Below are 23,861 nucleotides of genomic sequence, written 5' to 3'. Positions count from 1 at the left end.
ACACACACACACACACACACACACACACACACACACACACACACACACACACACACACACACACACACACACACACACACACACACACGACAGCCCGACAGCCTATAAGCTGTGGATGAAGCCCACAACCTATCCTCACAGCACACACATCGTACATCCTTCATGTGCAGACTGTGATTAAGAAAGTATCCTTCCAATTCTTATCCTTCCAACACACACACACACACGCACACACACACACACCCGAGTGCAGGTCTAGTTAGCCCACATTCTTGTCTCACGGTGCATAAATAGAACAGGTTGAAACATTGCCACACATTGTGGAGGACGGAGCACAATGCCACACTGACGCTGGACTTGGAGAACCAGAGACGACACAAAGCCTGTGAGTGGATTGTTTGTTGACTAGAGGGTCACTTCTCTCTCATCTGAGGGGGACTGGATGTGTGTGTGGAGTGGAGTGGCATTGGGCCACAGTCATGACATCATCTGCCTGGCACAAAGTATGGCACACAACAACAAACTGCTTAAAAAGGCCAGTGATGAATGGCCATGGTTTTTATTACACACACACACACACACACACACACACAAACACACAAACACACACACCCCATCTGTTTATCTGCAATCTGGGCTAATGGCTTGTTAGCGTAGCTTCAGCCCTCCCTGTCAGCGGTGGTTTTTAATATGTCGGAGTACAATGGGGCCAGGACGGGGAGAGGACAGTGGAAAAACCCAACCTGGCCAAAGCGCTACGCTCTGTTACCACGGCAACCGAGGCGCGCGGGGGGGGGAAGGCCCCCTCCGCGCCCCACTCTCCTCTCTTTGTGATGCAGAGCCAATTAGAAAGGCCGGACATGCGTCTTTAGTCTATGTCTGGAAGCAGAGCGCATTACACAGATATGGAATTACAAGACGGAATACAAAAGGGACACAAACGCTCTCCTCCATGCTTCGTTATAGACGGGAGTCTCCGACCCGGGTGCTTCCATACCTCATCAGTCCCTCTAACCCTGTCAACCCTTTACACAAACCTACATGACATGACTCAAAATAACGGTATTGTGACTTTTACTTTCAGAAACAGTTGAGTGTTCTTATTGCATCAAACCCTTTGTCTAAAGTTGAACCCTATTGGGGGGTGGCTGGTGGTACAGCTGGTATCTGACATGTTTTTTTCCTCTATCTGTCATACCTGATGAAAGCCTTGTCTGGTGGTAACATGTAGATTTTGTATGGATCGGTGACAGAATGTAGTCTCGTATACTGTTATTGCGCTTAGCCTTTGTTTCAACCCTTCAGTGAGGAGTTCTTGTACGTGTAAATCTGTCGATTTTAATCCACCAAGAACACCCTCACTTGTTAGAGCCTCTAAACTTTGTGGTAGCAGTCCTTTGTGGTGTGGATGGGCACTTCAGAGTCAAAATGACACTCTCTCTGACCGATGATGATGATGATGATGACTTTATTGGATCTGTGAGGCAAATCTGTGCCCTGTCACACGAGGGAGAGGGAACGCCGTGAGGTGTGAGGTGACGAATCTGTGTCCCTCCTGGCGATGACGGGGCGCGCTTTGTCACACTCAGACTAAACGTCTACAGCTCCTCCATCTCGGCCTTCTCATGTTCTATCAGGAGACCACCACGCAGTGGGGGGAAATAGCTGCTGGGGAGAGAGGGGGAGAGAGAGATGGAGAGAGAGGGATGGAAAGAGAGAAAGAGAGGGTGGGAGCAGACAGTGAAGGAGGAAAGAGAGATGGAAGAGAGAGGGATGGAGCGAGAGAAAGAGAAGGTGGGAGCAGACAGTGAAGGAGGAAAGAGAGATGGACGAGAGAGAGATGGAGATACCAGAGAGAGAGAGGGGGGGGGGGGGGGGGCAGACGTCTTCATGTCGGCCGTCCCTCGTCTTGGTAAACATGGGAGGTGGTAAATGACGGCTACCATTTCACAGGACAGGAAACCACCAGGGAACACACTCCTCATTGGCTCAGAGGGCCAACCAATGGGAGCGAGCGCACTGCTAGAAACGCTCATTACGTCTATTTCCACTTACATAAGAATCAAAAGCAGCCATTTTGTTGTTGTTATTCTTATCACATTTCCTATCCTTGTGTCGGTGCTTTGGTGGGGAGACGTAGACTCTCTTCGGGGAGTGTGCTGGAGAGTTCACCGCCACTGAGGGTAGGAGCAGATTCCTACTGAGTGCGCAGTGCACTGCTACACAGGACTGTATTCAAACCGAAGTCACTGTCCTACGGTACCTGATACCAGTCACAGCACTGAAGAGGAGTTGGAGTCCATCCCCCACCTCTCTCCCTTCTTGCCACCCTCACCCGAATCATAGGGTGAGTGCGAACACCTGTCCATCCTTTCAGGGGCTGAAGGGACGAGGTGTGAATGGGTCCAAATCGTCCAAACGGAGAGAGACATAGGTCACCTTAAGATGCACCTACAGCACCGGGCTTCTGTAGGCTCGCGTCAACACGTGCAACCACCACCAGAGCACGAAACAAAAACTGCTCAAAAGACACGGCGCCCTCATATTTCATGCAGCCCTCGTTTCCCTGCTCTCTTGTTGTTTGTGAGCCCGACTAGAATATTGATATCATTGGGAGCTTTTCTTCATATCAGCCTTCCCTGAGACCAGGATGCATAAGACACGCTGAGCACAGACACAGAGTCACTAATGACAGACTAAATGAAGGAGAAGTACCCCGAGAGAGAGAGAGAGAGAGAGAGAGAGAGAGAGAGAGGAAAAGAGAGTACCTCCTATGAATGCTCAAACATGTTCTGTTTCATTTAAATGCTAATACGGACAGAGAAAGTAAGCAAGGGAGGCAGAGAGTTAACAGAGGAGATGAAGAAAGCAAAAGGAGAGAAAGAAAAAAAAGAGAGAGAGAGAGAGAGAGAACGGAGGACATTTGAAAGGGAAGTGTCGAGGTGAGGGGGAGGGTGCAGATACTGCATGAAAGCTTTTCGGATTATTTCTACGGAGCACGACTTCTGGTTGATTCAAAACAGTAAATCTATCATACTGTGATTGAGTGAGGACAAAACAAAGCCTCTCTCGAGGAACAGCCATTAGAGCAATGGAGGGTTAAGATGTACTGTATGTATATACAGTGTTTCCAGAGGTGTATCCATGTGTTTCCAGAGGTGTATCCATGTGTTTCCAGAGGTGTATCCATGTGTTTCTAGAGGTGTATCCATGTGTTTCCAGAGGTGTATCCATGTGTTTCTAGAGGTGTATCCATGTGTTTCCAGAGGTGTATCCATGTGTTTCTAGAGGTGTATCCATGTGTTTCCAGAGGTGTATCCATGTGTTTCCAGAGGTGTATCCATGTGTGATTGTTTGATTTGTTTGTGTGAGAGAGAGAATCGGGGGGGAGGGGGTGAATAACAGATTAACATTACATAACATCAAATGAGGGTGAGGTTAGGAACGTTTAGGCTTGGATTTTGTTGCACAACACTGCATTGGGCTTCGGGCAGATTGTGCAATAGCAAAGTCTGCTATAATGTCCTGACATTTTTTTTTTACATTTTTATGTAAGGCTATAATACCATAAGTATTTTTTTATGAAAATCAGTCGTAAGGCTAGAATGTCCTAAAACAGGAAAAAATCATATGCTGTATATGGCATGTGATCAAATGCAACAGGTACAGCAAATCCAACTGCCCTCAAGGCCACACACCTGGGGCTGGTGCAACACAGTTCTGTCCTACAACAGTTACCATACTCACACTCACCGACCAGTGACAGCATGCAGGTTATACAAACACTTTCTGTGGCTTTAATATGATTAGACTACTTTATACTAAACAACGCAAAACTATTATCGTCTGTTGTAGGGGACATTTTTACAGCAGGTATAGTTCAGTACAGTTCATGTTAAGCGTCTTTACAATGGCGTGTTTCAATAAAACAAATGGTGCACATCAGGACATGACAGCACAGAACCAAAAGTGATGCCAAAAGATCACTAGCACTACAGGAACAAAACATGCTGGAAGTTCTGACATACAGAGGATCTAGTTGTGAAAGAGGCATGTCAGATATAAGTCATGTCCTCAAATGCAACAAGGTCAGTCAGATGTTAGGTGGAAGATTTTCTCAAAAAGCACTGCCAGAAAGTGATTGCCACATGTTCTTATTTCAATTGACATCACAGCACAGGTCACAATAAAGACTGTGGACAGGAGAAACCCTTTAGTTAGGACTGCCAATGTCTGGTACTATCAGAGGGATGAAGGTAAGACATTAAACTAGAAGTATTTGCTGTGTGTACCAGTATTTATTTCCTTACATCAAAACCGAAAAGTTGCCTGGCTTATTGACAGAACTAAAAAAAATCAGCAGTCAAATCACACGTACTGTACTGTACTGTATGCACTAAATGACTTCTGTATTTTTCAATTTCGTCACGTGTTTCATTTCAGGTCCTGGTTGTTCTAGCCGCGCTGCTCGCCGCGGCGGTCCGCTGCCTCATGTTCCAGCCCCTGGACTGTGACGGTGTCTACAACGACGGCTCTAAGGGGAGTGAGGTGTACCGTATCTACCCTGCAGGACCCAACTCTCAAATACCTCAAGTCTACTGTGACATGGACACAGAAAGAGTATAATATCACTCATATTGTGCAATGATGTGAACATACAGTATGAATAACACAGGTTAACACAAGTTACAATGTGTTGCTCATCTGAAAGTACTTTTGATTTTTAACTTCCATCTACATTTCTATTTTGTTGCCTCTGACAGCAAGTGTGATTGTGGCCAAGGGGTGTGTTATATTCTGTGCCAAATACATGAAATGAAATCTGAATAAATGCATTAATTTGAGATCCAATCATATTGATTTGTCAGAAAAACACACACTGCAAGTTAGCAAATAAGCAGGTTCTCCTTCAGGGACACAATTTAGTTTTTTGTTTCTATAAATACATATTCATCGCATAACAACAACTTGGATATGTATGAGTCTCTCTCACCCTCTGGTAGTCAAGATTGCAGGCTCAAGTTTGAATAAATAATAGATCAGATAGCAATAACATACGGTGGTTATAAATAAATAAGATAAATATATTTTAAAAATATATACATTTTCTTGTTGAGGCATGAAGGGGTGCTACAGTTTAAGGAAAGGCTAACAACATTGAGAAATAATCTGTTTGGAAAGATGGGAGATTCCAGGGCTCTCAAAAGAATGGGAATTCCACATATTATGAAACGATGCTTCCTTTCAGAATAAACCTCAAGTTAATCATTATCTGTCTTTCGTATCTCCTCTATAAAAACACAGAGAGGCTGTTGTATGTCAACGTTACAGTCAGACACTTTACTTGAGTTGTCCAGCTGAAAACCAACCGGGAAAAAGCCGAGACGTTGTTGAAACCATGCAGGTGAGTTGTACAATTACACATCTGCATCACTTAAAAACGTACTGTCTGGAATATTAACCATTACTTGTTTTATCTCTCCATGTTTCAGGGTTTTCTGTACCTATTGCCGTTTGCTGTACTCGTCCATTCAAGGACAATCATGCTCCAGCCCCTGGACTGTGCAGACATCTACAACGATGGCTCTAAGACCAGCAGGGTGTACACGATCTACCCTGCAGGACCCAACTCCCCACGCTACGTGTACTGTGACATGGACACGGACGGAGGGAAGTGGACTGTGAGTACCGATGAAACGCTTGAACCGAGCAACAAAAGATCAGTGTTAAAAATATCGAGGCCTTTGGTGACACAAACACACCGTAAGGTCAGACGAAACAAATGACATTAGTTACATTCTACATAGACGAGCAACTCATTTGTCAGAGGCCTTACCACCAGTTGGACCTGAAGTCTCAGAGGTCCATATTTGAAGACCAGGGCTGCGCTTCATTCATCCAAAAACGTTGGTTCCTCCCATCTGCCCTGGTTTACTCCGCTTCACAGATCTGACAGGACTGGGTAGGTATAAGCAACATAGCAGTGACTAGATGGAGCTACAGAGACTAGCTTACACATGCCCAATCCTATCAGATCTGTGGTGGGGAGTGTTTGAACGAGAGATGGGAGGGAGCGTCTTTCCGGGATGAAACACAGCCCAGGTCAAGTGGCTCATACTGCCTCCCTTCCTCTCAGGTGTTCCAGAGGAGGATGGATGGCACAGTGAACTTCTACAGAGGATGGGACCAGTACAAGGATGGATTTGGACCTGCAGCAGGAGAGTACTGGCTGGGTATGGTTTCCTTTATTAGTGTTTTCAAGGACAGAGTCCTAATGAAACCTTTATGACCAACTATAAAAAACTAGATGCAATCTAGCAATGGTTTTTAAATGGATAACTGTAAAAAAAATGTTTTTAATAATCTAATAATAAAAAAAAGAATCCATCAATGTTTTTTTAAATGAGTAACACCGGTTTAGTGTGCATTTGGTTAATTGTTAAGTTGTAAATTTCAGGAAGTGCAGCAGTTCAGGCATTATAAAACGATAGAGGTTCAGTCTTCTCCCATTTACAGTGGGGGAAATAAGTATTCAACACATGAACAATTTTTTAATTCAACACATTCAACATCATTTTTTAATTCAACATATTTCTATTATCTGACCAGGCAGTCAGAAAGTTAGTCAGAAGAGTAGCCCAAGAGCCATGGAGCACTCGAGCAGAGCTCCAGAAAGACCTGGAAGCAGCGGGTACAGCTGTCACAAAGAAAACAATAGGCAATGCACTCCACTCCATTACTGAAGAAAAGGCATGTTGAAGCTTGTTTGAAGTTTGCTACAGAACATTTGGAGAAGCCTGTAGATTACTGGGAGAATGTTGTCTGGTCAGACGAGAAAAAATTCGAACCTTTCGGCAACAATACGATGTGCCATGTTTGGAGGAGAAATGGCTCTGCATATGATCAGAAAAATATCATACCTACAGTGAAGTTCGGAGGTGGGAGCAATGGTCTAAATGGTGGTCTAAATTTCATGTGAATAGCTTCAATGGAAATATGTTGAATTAAAAAATTGTTGATGTGTTGAATACTTATTTCCCCCACTGTAGCTGTTAACTCAACACTGTACATGCAGGTCTGGACACCATCTACCTGCTCACACTGAAGAAAAAATATGAGCTGAGGGTGGACATGGAGGACTTTGACGGGAATAAAGTCTTTGCCTTCTACTCCACCTTTTCCGTCTCTCCTGAACTAGATGGCTATAAGCTTCACGTTACTGGCTTCCAAGATGGAGGCACTGGTGAGTCTATGCTTTACAACCTGTGGTCTTTAGACCAAGGAACTTATGTCTACAGTAAGACCATGTTAACTCTAATTGGTACATTAAAATGTGGTCCCATTGAGTGTTCTGGCCATGATTGACATGCAGTAATCACTTTCCCTTACCAGCATCCATATTAGCAGACTAAACCCCATGTACAGTTTAAGACCTTCTTTCTCACATGTTGGACATCTGTCCTGTAAACAACAACAACAACATTACATACATTATTGACTTCCTCTGTCTTCTATTCTATCTATCGTATCAGTCAGGCGAGGCTGGTGGAGGTACAAATCAGAGGACAAGCTCATTGTAAAGCCAGGAACGGTATCAAACACGCATGCCATTCCTCATTTCATTCCATGCATTACAATGAGCCCATCCTCCGATTTCTACCTCCACCAGCCTCCCCTGGTATCAGTCATATGAATTATCCAATATTAATAGAGGACATATCTTGAACACCTGCACCAATGCTGCTACCAACTGATCTGATCTCTGCTTCCAGGGGATTCCTTGACATACCACAGTGGGCAGAGGTTCTCCACTTTTGACCGAGACCAGGATTCCATGATTGACAGGAATTGTGCTGTGGAATATGCAGGGGGGTACTGGTATAACGCCTGCTACCTCTCAAACCCAAATGGACTTTATACATGGGGACACAACTCTCAGCTTGGAACCAACTGGAGGAGTTGGAAGACTTTCTACTCAGTCAAATCCATCTCCATGAAGATAAGGCCTGTAAGCCTATAACTAGGAGAAACATCTGCTGTACTTGCCCTCCAGTCATATCATCATAAACTGTCATATCATGTCTGTCTACCTGCCAACAAAACTGGGAGTTTGTCAGTCAGTCCTAATAAAAAACAGTGCCTATATACAGTACTGTATATATAGTCAGGTCCGGAAATATTTGGACAGTGACACAATTTCCATAATTTTGGCTCTGTACGCCACCTCAATGGATTTGAAATGAAACAATCGAGATGCAATTGAAGTGCAGACTTTCAGCTTTAATTCAAGAGGTTGAACAAAAATATTGTATGAAACGTTTAGGAATTGCAACCATTTTTATACACAGTCCCCTATTTTCAGGGGCTCAAATGTAATTGGACAAATTAACATAACCATAAATAAAATGTTCATTTTTAATACTTTGTCGAGTATCCTTTGCAGGCAATGATTGCCTGAAGTCTGGAACCCATGGACATCACCAAATGCTGGGTTTCCTCCTTTGTGATGCTTTGCCAGGCCTTTACTGCAGCTGTCTTCACTTGTTGTTTGTTCGTGGGTCTTTCTGCCTTTAGTTTAGTGACCCAGTGCCATTGGAAGCCATGCATGCCCATGCCATCACACTGCCTCCACCGTGTTTTATAGATGATGTGGTATGCTTCGGACCATGAGCTGTCCCAAGCCTTCTCCATACTTTTTTCTTCCCATCATGCTGGTACAGGTTGATCTTAGTTTCATCTGTCCAAAGAATGCTGTTCCAGAACTGGGCTGGCTTCTTTAGATGTTTTTTTTGGCAAAGTCTAATCTGGCCTTTCTATTCTTGAGGATTATGAATGGTTTGCACCTTGCGGTGAACCCTCAGTATTTGCTCTTGTGAAGTCTTCTCTTTATGGTAGACTTGGATAATGATATGCCTACCTCCTGGAGAGTGTTCTTCACTTGGCTAGATGTTGTGAAGGGGTTTTTCTTTACCATGTGAAGGATCCTGCAATCATCCACCACTGTTGTCTTCCGTGGCCTGTTTGTGTTGCCAAGCTCACCAGTGCGTTTTCTTTCTCTCCGAATGTATTAAACTGTTGATTTGGCCACTCCTAATGTTGCTGCTATCTCTCTGATGGATTCTTTTGTTTTTGCAGCGTAAGGATGGCCTGTTTCACTTGCACTGAGAGCTCCTTTGACCACATGTTGTGCGTTCACAGCAACAGCTTCCAAATGCAAATGCCACTCCATTAAACTTTTGAGTCAATTGTCCAATTACTTTTGGTCCCTTGAAAAAGAGGGGGCTACGTATTAAAGAGCTGTAATTCCTAAACCCTTCCTCCAATTTGGATGTGAATACCCTCAAATTAAAGCTGAGTCTGTACTTTAAGCCCATATTCATTATATAACTGTAACTTGAATATGTTTTGGTAAACAGCTAAAATAACCAAAATTGTGTCAGAGTCCAAATATATATGGACTTAACTGTACATACTAAAAAGTGCCCAAAATCGATGTGTTGTAAATGTACATTTGTACTGCAACAATATATCATTGGAAAATGAAAAAAAGATAGTGCCCATTTTCTGGTCTAACAAATCATATACTTCAGCTAGTGTTAAACACAACAATGGCATCATAGTAGAGATATTACCCAAATAAATCTCTTGTAACTCTTACACACACACACACACACACACACACACACACACACACACACACACACACACACACACACACACACACACACACACACACACACACACACACACACACACACACACACACACACACACACACACACACACACACACACACACACACACACACACACACACACACACACACACACACACACGCTCCCTCAAGGGGATATAAAACTCTGCAAGGGTGACTGGCTGCCTCTAATTTCATTACCGCCCAAAACCGAAAATCTTATTCCCCATCACCACAGGACAAAATAACAAGCAATCAATACTGATTCACTCCTCATTCAGACACATCTCCCATGTGCTTGGCTCTGTTCCCTGGTCCTGGGCTGCATCCAGCTCTTTGGCCAACAAACCCTCCTGCTGCTGCTGCTGCTGTCAGGAGTGTGTGCCTGCCTCGTACATCACCCAAGGGCAATTTCCATTTACAATTCATCAACACATCCAGCCTTTAATTGGCCTTAAATCTCCGCTGACAAGGGAGCTGGCTGTTGGGTTTAATGGGGGTTGTTGCTGCTGTAACATTTCTCTTTTACAGGTTTCTCAGGCCACTTTGGAATGTTTGCGTCGTAATGAGAGGGAGTGAATGACAATGTGGTGGGTAGGGATAGAACCAATGGGTAGGGATAGAACCAATGGGTAGGGATAGAACCAATGGGTAGGGATAGAACCAATGGGTAGGGATAGAACCAATGGGTAGGGATAGAACCATAGAAGTAGAATGAATTGGCATAGAATAGAATTCTGTTTATACTGTATACATGTAACTCTGTCTCACATGAAACAACGACAATGTAAAACACACACAAGGCTCCCTTTAAGACCAAGAGGGTTGGACAGGACCACTCCCTGGCTAAATGAAAGCACCTTGAAAATGTAGAAAGGCCAAAAGAACATGGAAGGCCTGTAGACTCAGCGTTTTTCACATTCGTTTGAAGGATCTGATGAAGGAATTGAATGCTTCTGTAAAGAAAGCGAGAGAAAAGTATTTCTGTAATCTGATCTCAGAGAACTCTCATCATCCAAGAATATTGTTGAATAAGTACTATCGACAGAATTGTAAATGTCCCATCAAACAAGGTTACCAACCATTCTCCCAAAGAATGTGAAAACTTCTTGCAATTCTTTATTAAGAAAATTGTAAATATCAGAGACCAGATCACCCCTCATACATGACCTGACTGTTACTTACCAATTGGAGGCAAACCTGGATTCATTTGTTCCTGTATCAGATGAAACCCTTATCAAGATTGTATCACACATAATATCCTCTTCTTGTCCCTACTAGACTACTAAAGAAAGTAATGGAAACAGTCTTCCCCAACATTTTGGGTATTATTAATAGCTCCCTGGCCACTGGCTCACTACCGCCTTATTTTAAGCATGCTCTTGTCCAACCACTTCTTAAAAAGCCAAGTCTGGACCCATCAGTTTTAAACAATTGTAGACCCATTTCTAAACTTATTATCCAAAGTTTTGGAGAAGGTTGTCTATAATCAACTGACTAGGTATCTGGACAGAATTGTTTTATTTGAAAAGTTCAGCATACATTTTTCAGTATATATGCTCCCAGCAGGAACCAAACCCATTGTTAGAGCCATGCTCTACCAACTGAGCCACAGAGGACCACAATATATCTTCCCATTAAACCCCATGATTCGTCCAGTTTAGTTTCTCTAAATGGTGCTTGGAAGATATTAGGTGTTGGATATCCCAGAACAGTTTTCAATTGAATGACAATCTGAGGTAGTCATATTTGGGCCTCTTAGCTCCACGGTAGCAACACGGGACAGTCTTGTTTGTGGTTTACAGTTGTGTTTTACTATTTTTACTTTTATTTTTGTTTTTGATGATGCTCTTATTCTTTTTAATGTGTTGTGTTTTACTGTTATCATTATCATTATTATAAATCAGATTGGAAACAGCACACGAGGGAACATAAACACTTCCTTATTGCTAGTGAGAGAGACCAATAACATGTGGTATCTGTTACGTTGGCGCTGCAGGGCCATGATCTGGTTGGGCACGTTATCAGACTCAACGTGATCAGACTCAACGTGATCAGGCCAGACGAGGAAGAGTGGATATGTGGGACATTGGTCACACAGGCAGATCAGAAGGAGACAATGTTCTGTAGACCAGCTAGAGATAAAAGGATAAGCACGTTTCAACACAACATATCGAACTTCAGACCTGACAATAAAACGGCAAGATTAATGAACTCAATTTGATGTTGTAGCTAAATTGCAAGGGTGACAGAAGTCATACATTCTACGGATCCTTGATCTTCTGATAACACCGTGATAACATTATGTTACCACCGGCCTATATAAACCCCATGTGTGCTGCAGCATTCACATTACTTGGCTTACACTGAGCTGAAGAAACTTCCTCTAAACAACAACAGAACTCAACAATGAAGGTAAGAGTATGTTCTCTGATGGTCTGTGTGTAGAAGTCTTATTTGAACACTAGATAGCAGATTAAACATGCTTGTGCGCTTTTAAGCTTCATGCTACAGTAACGCACACAAATGTTTCAATGATGTCAAAGACAAAAACTACTAGTTATACGTGTTATGCGAAATTATACGAAAATGCGTTTGTGTCTCTGTCCTGCGCTACAGGTCTTGATAGCACTAGCAGTGCTGTTCTTCGCGGCGGCCGAGTCCCTCATGTTCCAGCCCCTGGACTGTGCAGACATCTACAACGACGGCTCTGGGGCCAGTGGAGTGTACCGGATCTACCCTGCAGGACCCAACTCCCCACGCTACGTGTACTGTGACATGGACACGGACGGAGGGAAGTGGACGGTGAGTACCTGTGCCACTAACCAGACTACATGTTTTTATCAACCCTAACGAGTTCTGTATAATAGGGTTGGGCGATATCCAGATGTTCTTATTCCCGATATTACTTTAGAAAATATCACAATTTATGACCATATCTTTGATTGCTGAAGTACTGTATGGTGGAGACATGCCTGCTTGGGCAAGAATGAATGAACTGCAGTGCACAGAGTGTATGCCATAGAGTGTATGGCTGGTGTTTTTTCTATGTTTCACCAGACTGTTTACATGTTTCCACAGCTAGATATGCTTTGCCAGGCAAAAAACAAGACGCTGCACTTGTAGTTATGCAGAGTTATGTGAGTTTTAAGCACGTTTACAAACTACTTTCTGCAAGAGAACAATATCACTATATGCTCACAATATGCTCACAAATAATACAATATTCGATAATATCTGATCTGCCCAAACCTACTGTATAATAATGTTAAAAGCCACACTTCTAGGCAAAGTGCTACATCAATTCAGTACCACGTTCACGGTTTCCTTACATAAACAAATCTATTGATACTATGACATACTGAATACTGAACCCCGCAAAGAAGGCATGAAAAAGCACTGCATAAACCTATTGAATTTTAATTAGCCATCACCTTGAAATGCTAAGACAAAGGCGAAACTATTCATCACATTTAGTCATGTCATTCAGGAGTGTGACTGGATTTGAACACTGCCAATTTCCCCAGCTGAGTTTGTCAATATTCCATTTCTTGTCAACATCAAAATTGCAAATGCGTGGAGTCTCTTTCATCTTCCTCTCTAAGTTCTCTCTCCCTCCTTCCAGGTGTTCCAGAGGAGGATGGATGGCACAGTGAACTTCTACAGAGGATGGGACCAGTACAAGGATGGATTTGGACATGCAGCAGGAGAGTACTGGCTGGGTAAGACCGAAATGACTGAATCAACAATCGAATCACCCATTCTGTCGAATTCTGTCGATTCACCTGCAAACATCGACTCTTCAATGGCTACTATCTCGCAGCTTTGTGATTGGGTTGTCGGGGAAAAATTAAAAGTACTACTTAAGCTACCAAGCTTTCAGGAAACTGACCCCAGGACAGAACAGAAGAGAACAGAAGACTCGAGTCTCACTCCACAGCTCTCTGTTCCTCCTGCAGGGCTGGAGACCATCCACCTCCTGAGTCTGAGGAAGAGCTATGAGCTGCGGGTGGACATGGAGGACTTTGATGGGAGGAGAGCCCACGCCTTCTACTCCTCCTTTTCCATCTCTCCTCAGGCCATCAACGCCGAGGAGGACGGCTACAGACTACACGTCAGCGGCTTTAGAGACGGAGGGGCAGGTGGGTTGATCACATGACATGAAACGTTGAAACAGCTACACCGACTTAGTAGATCAGACAAAATATGTAAAAGCATTTCACTAAAGTCGGTTCTCTTTTTTTTCAGGGGATTCCTTAACCTACCACAGCGGGCAACGCTTCAGCACTTTTGATCGAGATCAGGATTCCTTTTCTGGAAATTGTGCCTTCACTTATCGGGGTGCATTTTGGTACAATAACTGCCATTATGCCAATCCAAATGGTATCTACATGTGGGGGGCTAATGATCTGCAGAGTAACTGCTGGTATCACTTCAAATCCTCATATTCATTAAAGTCCATCTCTATGAAGATAAGACCTGTGTCCCAGCAGCGCATGTTAAATGAGTAGATGCAGCGCCACACCTGGGGTCCTGCTACCTCTCTGCTCCCGTCTCTCCATGTACAGTCAAAGCTATGGAATGATAACCCATTACTGATCCGTCTATGATATCTTACTTGTGTATCTGCATGTATTGCATACAGTGAAATAAAGTTTATTTTTATTTTTATATGAGAATATTAATTATTGTGTGTGTGTATGTAAGTATGCACAGTACCAGTTAAAAGTTTGGACACACCTTCTCATTCAATGGTTTTTCTTTATTTTTATTATTTTCTACATTGTAGATTATTATTGAAGACATCAAAACTATGAAGGAACACATATGGAATTATGTAGTAAACAAAAAAGTGTTAAACCGGAATATGGTTTATATTTTAGATTCTTCAAAGTAGCCGCCTTTTGCTTTGATGACAGCTTTGCACACTCTTGGCAAGGTGTGTCCAAACTTTTGACTAGTACTGTATGTATGTGTGTATGTGTGTGTGTGTGTGTGTGCGTGAGATCCACTCAAACAGAGCACTTGGCGCAACTGCCACCCCTTTACCTTCTTGCCCTCCGTGTGGTCGGCGCTGACGTAGGACAGCTTCCTGCGGACGTAGAACAGCATGTCGTCCTGGCGCGGCGCCCACTTCTCCATGAAGTAGGTGGAGAACATCCATGTCCAGAACACGATGCGGTCGTCCTTAAAGCAGCCTGCGAGACAAACACAACAGGGACAGACTCAGGATTATACAGCACACATTATATCTAAACTGCGGCCTGTACCTTTGACACATATTCAAATGGGTTTGGTTATTGGGGAAAAAATTAAATAAAAAATTAAATAAAAAAAACTCTCCTAAAAAAAACAAATAAGTAGTGTAAATGCCCACTGAATTCAGGATGAGATGCTCCACACAGGCTGTAGTAAACAAAAGACAGTTGTTGTTTTTTTTATAGCAGGTTTCATTGTCTAAGTCCAGTCTATGCTTGGCATAGGAGAAGATAGAGTCAGATGAGCACCCAGTCTCTTTGATTGTTTGCAGTAGTAAGCATTCCACAATGTACACTGACTTGCAGTGAAACGGTCTTCCTTTCTCAATCGATGAATCACGGGGTATGCGTTGAGACAGAATGGGTCAGACTACACGATGGCACAGGGGTCAGTTTAAAGGTTGGGGTTCAGGTTTTTGGCTCGGGGGGGTGGGGGGGCAAAAAGCTTTTCCTCTGCCCTACGTCTGAGAGAGCAGTGTGAGTGAGGTATGTCTCCACTCGCTGCAATGCCACCCTCTGCCTAGTTGCTGGGCAACGGTGTTGCCGAGCGGCAGGTGCAGGGCCTGTTAAGGTAGGAGAACCTGCAGGTGGCAAAAACAGATACAATGATCTAATCGCACACATGCGCGCGCGCACACGCACACAAAACAGAGAGTAAGACAGCGTGAGCGAGAGAGGAGAGAGAGAGAGACACACACACACACACACACACACACACACACACCTAGTGGCAATGATGTCTCCATTACTTCCACCACTGACACAGTGAGCGTACAGGCTGGTAACGGCAGACATTACCTTTTCAGACTGAAAGGTCACCACTTCTCACTGTTCAAACATAAGCAAAGGTCAGCCATTTTCATTGGGACAGGCTTGGGCTTCCCCAGGCGTGCCTCAAAATGTAGATCTGATTAACCAGTTCGATACGGAGGTTCCCAAGGCAACCTGCAGATCCAGAAACATAGGATATAAGGCTGTTATTGGCTTAAGATCAATGCTTCAGAAGAAATGAGAGCACAGAAATGGAATATGCCCTTCTGAAAAAGTGTAGAACCGGTGTTTTGTCAAAAACAATACCGGTGAAGAAAGGAATGTCGTGTGTGCGGTATATAAATGCGGTATATAAATGCGGTATATAAATGCGGTATATAAATGCGGTATGTAAACGCTCTTCTGAGAGAGAACTTCTATGAAGCTGAAGCTTTATTTGTGGTGCAGAAACAAAGCACTGGAGAGAACTAATACCCCACGTGCGTCCCATTTCCTTTCTTAAATCACAGGAAATGGGAGCCATGAAGCCGCGCATGGACGGAAACCATACGTAGCGAAGACTTCGATCACAAGTCCTCTCCACATTTGCCATTTCATTGCGACCTTTCCCCTACTGAAAACACACCTCTAGTTAGAAGATAAGCAATCGACAAACTAAATACTTTACATTGTTAACAGCTGCAGCGACGACTCTAATCTAACTGAATTCATTCAGTATCTGGAGACAGGTCTGTGTGTGGACACTGAGCTGAATACACGGCCTCTCGGCACCGCCGGGGGTCGGTGGCCTCTCGGCACCGCCGGGGGTCGGTGGCCTCTCGGCTGAGCAACCTGTTTGAAGTGGAGACCTGTGATGTGGCCCTCTTGGGGAAGATCAAAGCCAAGCCCCCTTGCGTTGACGTCACCTCCTCACTGAATGAGTCTGTCTGTTGGTGTGTCACTGAGGGATAGGCATCGTGACACAGAAAGGAGGTGCTCGCTTTGCCGACGGTGACAGTTTTTAGGACGTTCCGGTTTATTAAGCTCCAGAACAGCAGAGTCTCTGATAATCAATGGTGAGCCAGCAGCCTGGGTGTCTCTGTGTGGCCTACTCTGTTCCCTTGTGCCGCCATAACTCAGGGAGAAGCGACTGGCCACTCAGCCGGCCCTCAGGTGAGATAGCGAGATAGCGAGATAGAAGCGTCCCTCTCTAATGGCGTGGAGAAGGAATTAGCTGTCTGAGAAAGAGAGGGGAAAATGGGCCACAAAATGGAGGCCATTCACTTGAGAACAAAAGCATGTAGCATTGGCATTTCATTCAATTTGCTACCGTGTGATTCAGTTAAGTCTAATTCAATCTAGTGTTACTTGACTGTTTGTTTTGATTCAGGCAATATCTAATTTCATTGTAAAAGTGTTATCCCTAGCCTAATCGCCAGATCCAAATGTATATGCATTGAACAATTTGCACAAACAATTTTTCAGTTCAATTGATTTTAACAAATTATCCAAAAATAGGCCTTTATCAAGACAAAAAAACAACAACACATTGAAACTAAAACATTTTGTTCCTCTCCAAGGAACCACCAGTTTACACTGTGGGTACACTAACAGTTCACAAGTACGGCCTATGGCTGAATACAGCTTCACACACCAGGATGGTAAATAAATATGTAATTAGACCACACTTTAAAAGACAAATAAATAAATACTACAGAGAATTACTGTACTGTATACCAATCAACCGTGGGCTAACACCTCTGAATGTTCCTTGGCCATCATTAACTTTGAGGGTGAGACACTGACAGCTGACAGCTATTATTCTGTAGAAAAAATAGTCCTAAGTCTTAAGACACAGAGTACATCTGCCAGAGTTATCCTGCTAGTGGCAGAATACCAAATGGCAACTGGTGTAATTACGCAGTTGTATTAACACTTCAAAAAAAGAAACGCCCTTGCTTTGCCGTGAAATCAAGAGGTTCCATTTTGAATACAGGGCTCTGTACAAAGTCTACACTGTCCATTAGCGACGCAGTAAACAGGCTTTTAAAATGACTTGACCTGAATCCTGCAGCTGAAGACTCCAGGATGGGACCAAAAGAGCAGAAAACATTCCAGCTCATCAGCTCTGGTTTCCCCACCGCAGATCAATACAAGACAGACACACACACACACACACACACACACACACACAATCTCGCAGTGCTGCTGAACATTTCACACTGCAGTGCAAAATGCATCCAGCGCAGTAGAACCGAAGCTGAAGAAAGGCAGAGCCCTGTTTTCTGACTAACTGTATAACCGTAGGGCAGTATATACAAATTCCTCTGTTTTCTACAGTCAAATTAACTTGACTACAAGGTTCAATAACAAAACAAAAACACAACATGATATTCAGATGGAACAACCTGAGCACATTACAACATAAAAACTACAGAAACCGAGCTTGTTTTTGTTTGTGTGGTCTTGCCATTCCAGTACCACGAAAAAACACGTTTGTGGTTGTTGTTGTTGTGAACCTCTCAGTTGATAGACAGGTTCATGAGAGCGGTGTAAGCACACACTTCACCAGTATATCAAACCACCTCCAGTGAAGCGGATGCAGCTTCCAGGAAGTGTCCTCGTCAACAAGCCTGTCTCGGAACAAGATCCTAGGCAGTCATCCAACGGGCATGGTAGGGTCACCTGAGCACTCTCTGGAGAGAGGCTACACACACACACACACACACACACACACACACACTGTGGTGGATGTCTAGGATTTACCACTCTGTACTTCAGCTCTTCGGAGGTAAGAATCAAGAAATAAGTCCTGAGTAGCCACAATATTCGGATCCGGTATTTATTATCGCTTGCAAACAAGAGACAAGAGCGTAACAGCAGCCCAGCGTAAATCTGTTCATCACAAGTCTGAAGAGGCAAGGTTGTCTTTATACAGATGAAACATAATGGTAGGCGCCACGACGTCTATCAGCTGATGGGCCTGTGCTTACGCAGGGAGGGGGCGAGAGAGAGAGAACAATGAGACTTTCTCATCAATCAATCGGCGTTCAACATTTCACACCTATTGGCAAGATACGTCTGTCCCCCTCATCACCACTCTCCCTCACCACTCCCTCCGAAACCACCGCTATTCATATGGTACTGTAAATCATACAGTGCTTCTCAGAACAATGGCTATAGAACTTTAGAGGTGTGGCAAGAGAAAATGTATTCCCAATATTTACACAAGTTGTATCAGTCATATGAAAGTGTATAACCTGAAAACAGTTCTATCAATGTATTTTCCATAACAACACACACACACACACACACACACACACGCGCACACACACACACAGAATCTCTCAGCGCTTTATCTATCTAATGCTTCACCGCTTTACCTGCACATTACCTAATTGTGAGTCAGACACAGACACATAACTTTAGCTTTGTTGGTAGCTGTTAGAAATCAAGCATCTAAAACACATTTCAAGTATCTGTACAAGGGGAATATACCAGCTCTCCCAAAAACCAATCACATCATAAAATCCAGCCAAAGGCTGCCCTGAATCCACTTCCAACATCATTAGGTTTAATGACCATCTCTCTTGACGCTTGGTTGTATAATAATAATTAAAAAAAAAAGAACATTTCAGTCCCCCTCTTCACTTTGTCCACGGGCCGGCCGCGGAAGACAAGATGTTCACACTTCACGGCTCTCTGGATTCTGGCTGACAGCCGCCAGTCATTAAACTGTGCTGTTCTTGTTGTGGAGAGAAGAGACAAAGACGGGGAAGCGACCTCTGGAATCCCTCCAGTGAGACTTGGCGTGGATGACCTTGTTTTTGGGTGGGCGGATGGGAGGCTGCCCTGCTGGCACAGGGGGGAGGGAGGGAGAGAGAGATGGATAGATAGAGAGAGAGAACGAGAGAGAGAAGTGGGAGAGAGAACAAGAGAGTGAGAGAGAGAGAGGAGGGAGAGAGACAAAGAGACAGAGAATGAGAGAGAGAGATAAAGAGAAAGAGACAGAGAGAACGAGAGACAGAGAGAGAGGAGGGAGAGAGAGAAAGAGGAGCTCATGTAGCTAAGAGACATGATTCTTTCTGTTCTTGTAGGTGTCCCCGGAGAAGCAGAGGTCATAAGGACTAGCCTTCCACCGACGTGCACAGACAGAGAACGCAGCAAAAAGAGACACAGCCACAGTGTTAGAAACAGGCCAACAGCTTCGGCCTACGTTTCAAACACGACCCCCCCCCCCCCCCCCCCCCCGCCCCCCTCCCTTCACACTGAACTGTTTGATTAAACCCAGGTTGTTGGAAGTCGTACGCAATAAGCCAGTAACACTAAAAGGCTTAAGATACACTTAAAAAAACAACTTAATCCACAGAAGTATTACACCACACAACAACAGATTCCCTGTTTTGTCATCCCCAGTTAAATGAAGAGCCACCGGGAGAGCAGATAACGTGCATGCAGTGCAGTGTAACAAGGCAAGGGGAGACATGGGGAGGGGGGGGGGGGGGGGTAGGTGTGTGTGTGTGTGTATCAATTATGGAAATAGCACAGTACTTGAGGGAACTGACGTCATAGTTGCAACATAGTCTCATCCCAATGCGTGCTCACATGAAGACAGTCAGACACAACAGGGCAGCTTGCCGAAAGAGAGAGTCTCCAATAATGATCTACCAAGAGAGAGAGAGAGAGAGAGAGAGAGAGAGAGAGAGAGAGTCTCCAATAATGATCTACCAAGAGAGAGAGAGAGAGAGAGAGAGAGAGAGAGAGAGTCTCCAATAATGATCTACCAAGAGAGAGAGAGAGAGACTAAAGAAACAGAGGGAGAGAAAGAGAGAGAGAGAGAGAGAGACTAAAGAAACAGAGGGAGAGAAAGAGAGACTAGAGAAACAGAGGGAGAGAGAGAGAGTGAGAGAGACTAGAGAAACAGAGGGAGAGAAAGAGAGAGAGAGAGAGAGACTAGAGAAACAAAGGGAGAGAGAGAGAGAGAGAGAGAGAGAGACTAGAGAAACAAAGGGAGAGAGAGAGAGAGAGAGAGAGAGAGAGAAAGAGTGAAAGAGTGTGAGAGAGAGAGAGACTAGAGAAACAGAGGGAGAGAAAGAGAGAGAGAGAGAGAGAGACTAGAGAAACAGAGGGAGAGAAAGAGAGAGTGAGTGAGAGAAAGAGTGAAATAGAGTGTGTGTGAGAGAGAGAGAGAGAGAGAGAGATGACACAGACAGACACTCTTCCTGTAATACTAGGATATCACTGGGACCGACAGCAAGAAAGTGAAACACAATGATGGAGATGTTCAATGGAGGTTGTAAGAGTGTGTCTGTGTGGCTGAGTAAGATTAGAAGTGTGTTTGTTTGTGTGTATGTGTGTGTGTGTGCGTTTTGTGTCTCTGTGTCTGAGTAAGATTAAATGTGTGTGCGCGCATGTGACCAGCGTGAGGATGAAGGCGAGAGAGAGAGAGAGAGAGAGAGAGAGAGAGAGAGAGAGAGACAGAGAAAGAGAGAGAGACAGAGAGAGAGAGAGAGAGAGAGAGAGATGCAGGGAGACAGACAGACGGTGGTTGTCCTGTTCCATGCCCTGAGCCTCTTCACACCAACAAACGGACAAACCCGCTGAAGAAATCCAATCTACCCTCACTGATTGGAGGGAGTGAGAGTCAAGATAGGAGTCATTCCTCAAAGTCTCTCTCATTCTGTGCCCAGAGGTTAGCTTCTGATTTGTATCAGAATCGATATCTCCATCACTTCCGAGGAAGTGAAGGGAGGAAGGAAAGAGACTCTTCCCCCCCACCCCCCTTTAAGTGCCAGAGCCATTGCTGGCAGTGAGGGAGAGAATGGTGGAGCGGACTGATGAGTGTGTCCTTGTCATGTCCTGCCCTGTCCCGCCCTGCCCCCCTCTCCTGTGTCTCTTACCCCACCGTAGGGAGCTGACAGGGGATGCTGACAGCAGCGTGTTGGGGCCAATGATCTGTCCTCTCAGGGATGAGCTCATCTTTTCTCCCCCCGTTAAAGAGCACACTCAGCAGGTGGGGGGGTGAGGAGGGTGAGGGGGGTGAGGGGCAGACCTGTGTGTGTAATTGCTATGTTGAGCCAGCACAAGAAATAAAAGAACAAGAACAAGATCAAGAACATTATGATTTGAGGACGTACCTTGACTTATATAACCCTACCATTAACTCACCAACTGCCAAAGAATTCCGGGAACAGAGTGCCAAGTGTTTTATGTGGTATATACCTAGCAACAACACTTTGATTGGCTACAAAATGAAGCATTATAATTGATGCATTTTTGGGTGCATGAAGTCACCCGTGGCACTCTTTTTGGGTGACTTTATTCACCCTCGGCACTACATGAGTTCAAGTGAATCAGTTTGATGTGACACGATCTAAAATGCTATGCAGGTAGAGAGACTCACACAGGCACTAAACACTTTCAGAGGAATACGCAAGGCAGGATCCTTTTGGCTTGAATTGGGTAAAACTAAACATTTCCAAGCACTATGAATTAAACAAGACATTATCACCCAGCGCCTGGAAGTGTACAGCTGTGAAAATGAAATATTTAAACTGGGGGGGGGGGGGGGGGGGTCTGAGTCACAGGGATAGGAATCAGAGAAGACAGACGAGATACAGAGAAATACAAAGAAGACAAAGGCCCGCTCACCAAAGTAAACAATGCCCACCTTGACAAAGACATCAAAGGAGAAATGAGGCGTCAGATAGAACGTGGACCGTTAGGGGCGGCGGGATTCTGGGTAATGCGCATCACGGAGCAGACACATGACCAGTGAGTCTGCTTGCATGCAAGAGCACAGAATGTACAGACTGAGCCCCTTGTGTGCCAACACACCACAAGCCTGTCTGTGGAGCGCTCCAGAGCAGAGTCCACTAGAGCCTCTCTCTAACCAGACAACCAACCCCCGTCATCATGGGTAGAGTTAATACATATGGCATTGGCTCCGTTCCTCATGAATAGGCTGGGGACAGGGGACACATTAGAGGGTCCACGTCCTAATTACTAAATGTGTGTACAAAGCATACCATTAGCATTCGTATTGAATACGTCCAGAGACATGGCTGACATACGCTGTGAGCTCCTCCACCCCTGCGAGTTACTTTAATATAATAATATATATGCCATTTAGCTGACGCTTCTATCCAAACTCGACTGACATTGCAGTGGGTGCATACATTTCAGTATGTATGGTCCCAGCGGGAATCAAGGAGCAGGGGTTCGCGCCTGGCAGCTCGGGCACTTCCAACTGGAATTGAATCTCATGTCATGTTGCACGCTTCAGAAGGCTTTACTCCTGCTAACTGGGGTTACTAGCTAAGCATATTTCTGGCCAAAGTGGCAGTAAAGGAAACTACAAAAACACAGTTTTGACTGGTTGTTGAGTACAAAAACCAAAAGAAGTTTCAGACGGTGGATCTTTCTTTGATTGCGGAACAAAACTCAAATGTCACCACGTATGCAGAGGTCTTTGGTATTGTATTCTGGCTGTGGTCTTTGTGGAGTCCATCGATTCAGTCATTGATCTTTGGAGGCTTGTCTGACCAGACAGCAGGAACTTGAGCAGTTAGTGTGGGAACTGAGAGGAAACGGAGGAAGTGAGAATGTGTGTGTGTGTGTGTGTGTGTGTGTGTGTGTGCGTGTGTGCGAGCATTTGTCAGGGACCAGGAGCGAAAAGCATGACTCTATGACACCAATTAAGGAATCGGAGCAGGCTGAAATGTCAAATGTGCAATTGGAGGGCCTGCACATTATTAGTTTCTGTCAAACTTGGTTTCTGTTGGACCAGGGAAGACGTCACAAAAGACACTAGTGAGCATACAATCTAAGTGTGGTCACACACTGTGTACCTTCATGTCTCAGAACACTTGACAGAGGCCTTCACAGAACACATTGTTGTGTTCTAACAGTGCTTTGCAGACCCTGGCTGGCAGTGGAGAACACTGCAGCAGCCAAAGAGACAGAGACATTGATAAATGCACTGGTCTAATTATAGCTCTACCCCCAGTTTAAATATATATCAGCTCTGGATCTGGCCGAGCACAGCGGTACCACGTTTGACAACCACCCCCAAAAACAAAATCTATTTTCGTGCTTCTTTGTCAAACTTTTGTGTGCCTATTTATACTTTAACTGTTATATAATGCTAATGTGTACCG

The 23,861-nt window shown here is 44.4% G+C and overlaps 2 protein-coding genes across 3 annotated transcripts in view; one reads left to right on the top strand and one right to left on the bottom strand.

Moving 5' to 3' along the window:
- The window catches only part of kiaa0930, a 35,153-nt gene that overhangs the window by 7,620 nt on the left and 3,672 nt on the right, over positions 1 to 23,861 (bottom strand). For both annotated transcript variants that reach the window (XM_083692445.1, XM_083692446.1), the window contains exon 2: positions 14,744 to 14,892. In XM_083692445.1, the coding sequence (XP_083548571.1) occupies positions 14,744 to 14,892 (149 nt within the window). The remainder of the gene's footprint in view (positions 1 to 14,743; positions 14,893 to 23,861) is intronic.
- Positions 5,206 to 14,206, top strand: LOC310820235 (uncharacterized protein). The gene is made up of 9 exons (XM_083691819.1): positions 5,206 to 5,404; positions 5,493 to 5,681; positions 6,137 to 6,233; positions 7,076 to 7,243; positions 7,773 to 8,008; positions 12,314 to 12,499; positions 13,320 to 13,416; positions 13,654 to 13,836; positions 13,943 to 14,206. The coding sequence occupies exons 1-9, from the start codon at positions 5,399 to 5,401 to the stop codon at positions 14,203 to 14,205; spliced, it is 1,425 nt and encodes a 474-aa protein (XP_083547945.1). The 5' UTR covers positions 5,206 to 5,398; the 3' UTR covers position 14,206.

This window comes from Argentina silus (genome assembly GCF_951799395.1).
Source record: "Argentina silus genome assembly, chromosome: 20".
Classification (NCBI taxonomy): Eukaryota; Metazoa; Chordata; class Actinopteri; order Argentiniformes; family Argentinidae; genus Argentina; species Argentina silus.
Note: the sequence above shows the minus strand (reverse complement) of the source record. Positions and strands in the feature narration are given on the sequence as shown.